The sequence below is a fragment of the Tympanuchus pallidicinctus genome, unplaced genomic scaffold (genome assembly GCF_026119805.1).
Source record: "Tympanuchus pallidicinctus isolate F22 unplaced genomic scaffold, pur_lepc_1.0 scaffold3, whole genome shotgun sequence".
Lineage (NCBI taxonomy): Eukaryota > Metazoa > Chordata > Aves > Galliformes > Phasianidae > Tympanuchus > Tympanuchus pallidicinctus.
Genome location: NW_026294747.1, coordinates 59,252,564 through 59,260,362, shown reverse-complemented (window position 1 = coordinate 59,260,362; position 7,799 = coordinate 59,252,564). Strand labels below are relative to the sequence as shown.

The window sequence follows — 7,799 nt, the reverse complement described above, 5'->3', positions numbered from 1 at the left end:
TTGCTCGTGGCCTTGGCTGCTCTGGTGAGCCCTGCTGCAGCCTCGTGCCGTTCCAACCAAATTAGGGCCCTTCCCACTGACGCGTGGGATCTCCATTTTGCTCCCCCCGCGCACCCCAATGCTCGGCGGCACCTCTGCCATGTGCCACCGTCCTCCGGTGCCGACCGGCGCTGCCAAAAGCAGCGCCAGGAGCTGCGGCGGGGGGCTGCGCCCTCGGGGGTGAGCGGGGGAGGGGGGGTTGGGGAGCTCCGTGCGTCGCAGGGTGCCGGCAGAGCCCCTCGGCACGGACTGCAGCTCCCGGCAGAACCCGCAGAACCTCCCCAGAACCCTTTGTTCCCGGCCCAGCAGCGCGGGCTGCAGCGTGGAAACCCCTTTGTTTTCCACCCGCTCGGGGTTTCCCTTTGCAAAAGAGCAGAAATTCCACTCGTGGGTGGATCGGTTCGGCCCGACCCGATCCCGCCGGGGGGGTGCCTCCCTCCGCTGGGGCCGAGGCTGCGGGGCGGGCGCTGAGCCCACGCGTGACCGCGGCCGCGGGGCGACGCCGGGAGCGCGGGCGGAGGAACGAGCAGGGGGCCGGAGCGGGCGGCACAAAGCGCGGAGCGGGGCAGGTCGGCACCGGGAGGCACGGCGGCGGGGGGCGGAGGGAAGGAGGGGGGGATCGCGAATTGGGGGCGGCACCGCGCAGGGCCCGGCCCGGCCCCGAGCGTAGGGAGCGCCGCGGTCACGCGCGGGGCGGGGGATGCGCAGCGAGCACACGGAGCGCACGGAGAGAGCCGGGCCCGGAGCGCAGCGTTGGGAGCAGGTAGGGGAGGCCCGGGGAGGGGGGTGTGGGGAACGGCTCGGTTCGGCTCGGCCCGGGGGGGCGGTGCGGCAGCGCGGAGCCGAAGCGCAATGCGGCGCGGCCCGGCCCCATCCCGGCTCTGTCGCAGCCCCATCCGGACCATCTTGACCCCACCCGGACCCCCATCCCGTGCCCATCCGCCGAGATCGCGCAGCGCCCCCCTCCCCCTCCCCGAGCCTGCGGCCCCAGCGCTGCTCCCCGGCGGGATGACGCCGTAGAACGGCCCCGGCCCTGGGTCCCCTCTTGCCCCCCACGGTCAGGTGTGGTTGTGAAGCTTAGCAGGGGGGAACGCAGCCACCATGAGGGCATCCGGCCCCGGAGCGGCGGCGCGGGGAGTGCTGGGTGTCGTTGGACCCCCACGGGTTACGGCTGGGAGCTGCAGCCGCCCCTCTCTGTGCCCCCAGGGATGCGGGCGCCGTGAGCCGGGCATCGTGCGCCCATGACGGACCTGGCATCGCCCGCGGGCGAGAACAGCTTCGCCTTTCCCGGCGGCGGCGAGGAGGGCTTTGGGGATGAGAAGGCGTTGGTGATCCACAGCCAGGCGGAGGAGGAGGCGGCGGGGAAGGAGTTCAAGTGCATCCTGTGCGGGGAGTGCTTCGGCCAGCAGCCCAGCCTCGCCCGGCACCAGAAGCACCACGCCGGGGAGCGCGCCTTCATCTGCGCCGAGTGCGGCAAGGCCTTCAGCCTCAAGCACAACCTCATCATCCACCAGCGCATCCACACCGGGGAGCGGCCCTACCAGTGCGACGTCTGCCAGAAGAGCTTCAGCCTGAAGCAGAACCTGCTCACCCACCAGCGCATCCACAGCGGCGAGAAGCCCTTCTCCTGCGGGAGCTGCGGGAAGCGCTTCCGCGAGCAGCGCTTCCTCCTCAACCACCAACGCACCCACGCCGAGGACCAACCCGGGGCCACCAGCGCCGCCGCCTGCAGCCGCTCGCCGGGCTCGGAGCTGCATGAGGAAGCCGGTGGTCCCACGGCAGCAGGCGGCCCCTTCTCCTGCTCCCGCTGCGGGAAGGCCTTCGGCTGCCGGAGCAGCCTGGCCGCACACCAGCGCACCCACGGCGGCGAGCGGCCCTTCGCCTGCACCGAGTGCGGGAAGAGCTTCAGCCAGAAGGGCTCCCTGAAGCTCCACCAGCGCACCCACAGGGCCGAGAACGCCCTCACGTGAGCCCCCGCGCCCCGGGACCCCCGCCCATGGCTGCCCTGCGGGGCTCTCCGTGCCCTGAGCCCCCCCAGCATGGCTCCAAGCGCTGCACGGAGGCTTGGGGCCGCTGGGCGTCTCAGTGGGCGCCGTCCCCTCGGTGCTGTTGTGACGGCGTGGTCAGTGCCAGCTCTGCCTGAGCCCCCCCAGGCACCCCGTGCTCCCTGCACGGAGCTGCTCTCCTGATCACCACGAGGTCTCTCCCATCAGCTGCTCCTGCTCCTCACCTCAGGCGCTCTTGGGCTGTTGGGCGCCTGTTGGGTTTCTGCCCCCCCCCGGGGCACTGGGAGGAGCTGAGTGAGGCGGCCGCCTGTGGAAATGGCAGAGTTCCCCGGGGGGTTTCCTCCCCTCCACTCCCAGCACCTCAGCACTGCAGCCGGGTGCACAGCGGGGCCGCAGGTGGAACCCCTGAGCGAAGAGCAGCGGGGGGGGGGTTTCCCCTCAGCACTGCTGTGTGCACCCCGTGCCCCCGTGCTCCCCATTCCCCCCGTACCCCCATCCCCCATCCGGGCTGGTGCTGCTGCAGCGTTGCAGAGTGCCCTGAAACAGAGAAATCGTGCAAAATTAAAACAAAAACGCAAAGCTCACAGGTGCAGACTGCTTCCCAAGGGCAGCGGCAGCTCCAGCCTGGAGGAGGGACTGCGGCGAGGCGTGGGATGCGGCCCGAGCAGCAGAGAGCCCGGCCTGGGCGGTGCAACCAGGAGTGGGTGCGTGGTGACGGGAGCACTGCGGGCTCCCGGCGGGCTGAAAACGTGCCGGTGCTCAGCCACGGCCAGGAGAAGCGAGGGTTGGGGTGGACATCTCTGCCCCTTGTCCCGCTCTGCGGTCCACAAGCACCGGGGAAGGGGAAGAGGCGGCACCGCAGCCCCGCTGCACGTGGGACGGTGCAAATCCCGCATCACCTCTGTGCCCGCCGCTCCGTGTAAGCCGCAGCGTTCTGGGAGCGCTCCTGGCTGCCACTGCGGGACGGCGGCCGCCATCCGCCGGGCTTCCATCCGTGCGCGCCGTCCTGCGCTCTGAACCGGGACGGCGCTCGGTGAGCCGGGATGAGGCGAACTCACGGCTGCATCCAGGCTGCGCGCCCCTCGCCCGCACCGCTGCTGCCCCGCCGCTTGCAGGGGAAAACCAGCTTTCCCTGCCGACGCTTCCCGCTGCCGACGCTGCTCACACCGCTCCGCGCCGCCCCGCGGGGTGATGCGGTGCGTCGGGACGCGGCTGCGGGGGGAGCTGACACCCGGCCCGGCCGCAGCTCCCGGTGACGGCTCCTCCCGACCCCCGAGGGAGCTGCTCCTCCTCCCCCCGTCCCGCCGCTCCCCGCCCCGTGCCCGCGACCCCGCGCACGGCGAAGCCCCCCGCGAACACCCGCGCCGAGCGATCCCCGCCCCGCGTCCGCCCGCGTGTCCCCCTGCCGCTGTGTGTGTGGAAATGCAGGCACTGCCGCTGTGTATTAATTAAATTAATGAACGCCTGGAAAACGCCGCGTCTCCGTCTTGCTAAGAGCTCGGGGAGAGTCGCGCGGCTCGGCCGGCTCCGACATTGGGGTGAGCGGCACACGGCCACGGAGCCCTCCGCCGTCTCCAGAGCCGGGCCGGTGCCCAGGAGCTGCCGTCCCCCCTCGGGCTGCGCCCGTCCCGGCCGAGGAGAGCCGGGGCCGCTTCCGCCTCCATCGGCTTCCGTCAGGTTCTGCTCGTTTCGCCGTTCTCCCCCAGGAAAAGGGGTGGCAGAAGGAACGCGCTGTGGGCTCCAGAGGGCGTTCGCGACCCGCGCGCTGTGCGGAGCTCCGCAGGCAGCGCTGAGCGCGGGGGGGGACGCGCAGCCCCGTCGGGTGGCGCAGCTGCTCTGCCCCCGCCCGGCCCGGACACGAGCGGGCTCTGCGGTGCCGCTGCGACCTCCGAGCTCCCGAAGGGGCGACGGGCAGCGCCGGGCTCAGCCGGAGCCGGAGGGCAGCGGACGGAGAACGCAGTTTGCTCCGGAGCGTCTCGTTTGCAGCCCGCACCTCTCACGCCGGTTTCTTTCAGCCCTCTGCAGTGCCAGCAGCCCTCGATCTCTGAGGTCCCGGCATCGTCGTCGCTCGGTGGCCTGAGCTACCCGTGCCACTGTGTCCTGATGGTCCCAATATTCACATTAACGATGTCCCTGTGTCAGCAGCCCACGTGATCTGAAGTCCCAAAGTCCCAAAATCCCTGCGTCCCCATGTCCCTGACACCCACTGTCCCAGTGTCCCAATGTCCCCATATCGCCTAGTCCCCGTGTCCCCCCTGTCCCCCTCCTCCCCGCCGCCCCGGCTCCGCGCTTCGCCGCACCGACACCGGGGACCGCAGCTCCGCCCCAGGAGCTCCGCGGCCGCCCATCCCCGCCCACAGGCCGTCCCCGTCCCGCAGAGCGCGGCCGTCCGCCGGGTGAGAGGGAGAGGAACCGAGGCGGCCGCAGCTCCGCGCCCATGAAGGACCGAGCCGCGGAGACTGGAGCGGCGGTTCTCCCCCGCGGGGCGCAGCGCCACCGGCAACACGTTGCTGGGCGAGGAGCGCTTCGAGTCCCGGCTGGCGTCCCGACCCGTCACCACCACGTGCAAAGAAGGCAGGCGGGATTGAGGCGAGTGGTGCGTGGTGGTCATGGACACCCCGGCGATTTTCGGGGGCTCTCAGTGGGACGAGCAGCGTTTGGCCGAGGAGCGCCAGCGCTGCCTCAGATTCGCTGCCCGGCAGCCCTGCGTGCTGCTGCTGGTGACACAGCTGGGCCGTTACACGCGGGAGGACCGCGAGGTGCAGGCTGATGAGGTGCTGCACAGGGCTGTGAGCATCGCCCTCAGGCAGAGCGAGGGGCGCCGGCGCAAACGGTGGTGGTGATGGTTGTGTTTTTTCTGTAATTAAGATCTAATCACCGTGACGAAAACCACGGGCTACTAAATAAACGAGAGTTTCCAGAACGCAAAGCTCTGGTGCCGATGCTGCAGCAGCTGTGACACACAGGCAGCAAAGGAGAGCGCTGCTGTGAGCTTTGTGTTCTGCTGTCATCGCCTCCTCCTGGAAGATGGAAATCACAAAATAAAGCGTTGTGGGAGCGCCGTGCCTTTCTGGGAGCTGTAGCTCATTCTTCGGAGCCGCCGCGTCGCCCCGTTGACTCCCATCGCTGCGTGACGCAGGGAATGTGGAATCACGAGGAAAAAACTCGAAACCGCGACGGCTGCGCTGCCGCGGCCGGGGCCGAACGGAGAGGGGTGAGAGCGGGCACCGAGGAGCCGCCCCGCGAGCAGCCCCGGTGCCGCTCCGTGCCCGCGGCCGTCCGCCGCCCCGCTCCCCGTCGGGCCGGCAGCCCCCAGCGGAGCGCGTCGCGTCGCGGCGAGTCGGGAAGCGCCCGGCCACCCCGAGCCCCCCGGGGGGGGCTCGCGCGGGGGCCGGCAGGGAGGGCGGCGACCCCCGGGGCCGCGCGGCGCGGAGGATCTCGGCTGGGGGACGCGGCGCCGCGGGAGCGCGGGGCGGCGGGGCTGCGGAGGGGCGGGGCGTCCGCTCGTGCTCGGGGTGGCGACGGCACCGCGCGGCTCCGCTGCTCGGGACGGCGCGGGGGGAACAGGGCGCGTTTACGGGAAAAGGCGTTTACGGTCCGTGCGGACTTCGGCCCGGCTGCCGGCGGGGCGGCTCCTCCCCGCGGAGCCACAGGCAACCCCCGGCTGCTCCCCGCGGCTCCGCGTCCCCGGCTGTTCCCGCACGGCCCGTCGTGCTCCGCCCCCGCGGCCTCGCATAAAAGCCGGCCGGGATCCGGCACCTCCTGCGCTCCGTTCCGTCAGGAGTCGGAGCGGTCGGCGCCGCTTCCCGCGGACGAACGGCGCCCGATCCCATCGCTGCGTGACCGCGGTCGCTCTCTCGTTCTCCGTGCAGCCCCGGCACAGCTCGCCTCGGCCGGCCCACGCGCAGCAGCGATGCACAGCGCCGGTGAGGGCGCGGGGGGCGGCGGGCGGTGCCCAGAACGGGACGGGGTCCGCGGGAGCGCGATGCGGGGCGGGCGGCCCCAGGGGGTGCGGCCAGCTCCGGAGGACGCCTCACGCCCCTCCGCTCCCCCGCAGAGCCCTTCCGGCAGGCGGAGCCGAGGGGCCGCTGGATGCGGAACGACGAAGGGCAGCCGGAGCTGCGGCTGCTGCTCGTCGGGAAGAGCGGTGGAGGGAGGAGCGCGACGGGGAACAGCATCCTGGGGCGGGCGGCCTTCGAGTCGCGGCTGTCCACGCGCGCGGTGACGCTGAGGAGCGAGCGGCAGAGCGGCTCGTGGAGGGGTTACCGCGTGCACGTGGTGGACACGCCGGACGCCTTCGACTCGCCGGAGCGCAGCGCCCGGTGCCGCCGCGAGGTCGCCCGCTGCGCGCTGCTGTCGGCGCCGGGGCCGCACGCGCTGCTGCTGGTGACGCAGCTGGGCCGCTTCACGCAGGAGGACGAGGCGGCCGTCCGGCAAGTGTGGCGGCTGTTCGGGCCCGGCGCCGCCGAGCGCACCGTCGTGGTTTTCACGCGCGGGGACGAGCTGACGGGCGGCTCCCTGCGGCGGCACGTGGAGGACACCGGCACCGCCGCGCTGCGGGAGCTGCTGTGGGACTGCGGGGGACGGTGCTGCGCCTTCGACAACCGGGCGGTCGGGGGGGCGGGAGAGGAGCGGGTCGGGGAGCTGCTGGAGACGGTGCTGCGCATGCTGGGGGGAGACCTGAGCGCCTACTACCGGAACGAGCTCTTCGACGGCGCCGTGCGGCTCCTGAAGCGCCGGGACATCGACTTCGAGAAGAAATGCGATCTCCTGGCCGAGGACGTGGAGCGGCAGCTGCGGGGCCGGTGGCACACGCGGCTCCTGGAGTGGCTGCGGTCCATCCCGGCCGTGCGGTGGCTGTGCCGCACGCCGTGTGCGCGGTGCTTCTGCTGCTGCTGCTCCGGCGTCCTTGCAGCGCTGCTGGCCCTCTGGCGCGCCCTGCGGTCTGTGCTCTCATGGGGCTGGCAGAGCGTTATCTCGGTGTACCGCCGCTTTGTGCGTTAGCCAGCAGAGCTGTGCCGTGCTGCCTTTCCCTGGGAGGCACACTGCAGCGCTGGCCCATAAAACACGAAGCTGCTTTTCCTCCCAACAGCGCTGCAGCTCCGTGCGGGCTGCGCACCTCGGTGTGAATACAGCGTCACAAAGTGCGAGCCTGCCGTGCTGTGCTGTGGCTTTTGTCCCCATTTGTAGCCAGCGGGGTGGCCTGGCTGTGTTGGGACGGTCAGGGACTGTCGCACAATGCCCTCATGCTGCTGGGAGAGCATGGAGTGTCCAGGCAGAGGAAGCAGCACTCATGGGATGGGAACAGTGCCCACGGGACGGGGACTACAGCCACGGGAAGGGATCCATCCCAAGTCAGCTCTGGTGGCACAGGGTGGGGATGGGGTCGGTCACAGGGCCCTCAGTGCCGTGGTCTGAGGGCTCCTCACATCCCCACAGGAGGCGGGGTGGGCGCGGGGTTTGGGGAGATCCCTGAGCATGGCACGTGGAGGGACTAAAGGATAATTACGGTAATTAGTGTAATATTTGTGTTTTAATTAGCGCTCTGCATGCAGCATTGCTTCCTTCTGCTCCCAGCGGTCCAGGGCGCCGTCAGCAGCATCAGCACTGTTCTGAAACCAGCGGGAATCACAGCCCGGACAGAGCCCATCCCCACGAGGGGCCTCTGGAAAAGGGAGGAGAAAGTGCAGCTGTTGTTCCTTGACGCCGTCAGGGGGAACTCGAGCCCCCAAGGGAGCGCAGGGCGCTGAGCTC

At 71.0% G+C, this 7,799-nt stretch overlaps 2 protein-coding genes across 3 annotated transcripts; both read left to right on the top strand.

The window, feature by feature from the left end:
* Positions 1–482: 482 nt before the first annotated feature.
* LOC128086447 (oocyte zinc finger protein XlCOF26) lies at positions 483–4,864 on the top strand. Of its 2 annotated transcripts, none has more exons than XM_052695126.1 (2): positions 483–608; positions 1,246–4,864. In XM_052695126.1, the coding sequence occupies exon 2, from the start codon at positions 1,281–1,283 to the stop codon at positions 2,007–2,009; it is 729 nt and encodes a 242-aa protein (XP_052551086.1). In that variant the 5' UTR covers positions 483–608; positions 1,246–1,280; the 3' UTR covers positions 2,010–4,864. The 2 variants fall into 2 exon arrangements, with proteins under 2 accessions (XP_052551086.1, XP_052551085.1); XM_052695125.1 differs by lacking the exon at positions 483–608 and adding an exon at positions 679–802.
* A 704-nt stretch (positions 4,865–5,568) lies between these two features.
* On the top strand, positions 5,569–7,195 carry LOC128086437 (GTPase IMAP family member 1-like). Its single transcript, XM_052695110.1, has 2 exons — positions 5,569–5,971; positions 6,103–7,195. Exons 1-2 carry the CDS (start codon positions 5,959–5,961, stop codon positions 7,047–7,049), a joined length of 960 nt encoding a protein of 319 aa, XP_052551070.1. The 5' UTR covers positions 5,569–5,958; the 3' UTR covers positions 7,050–7,195.
* Positions 7,196–7,799: the final 604 nt, after the last annotated feature.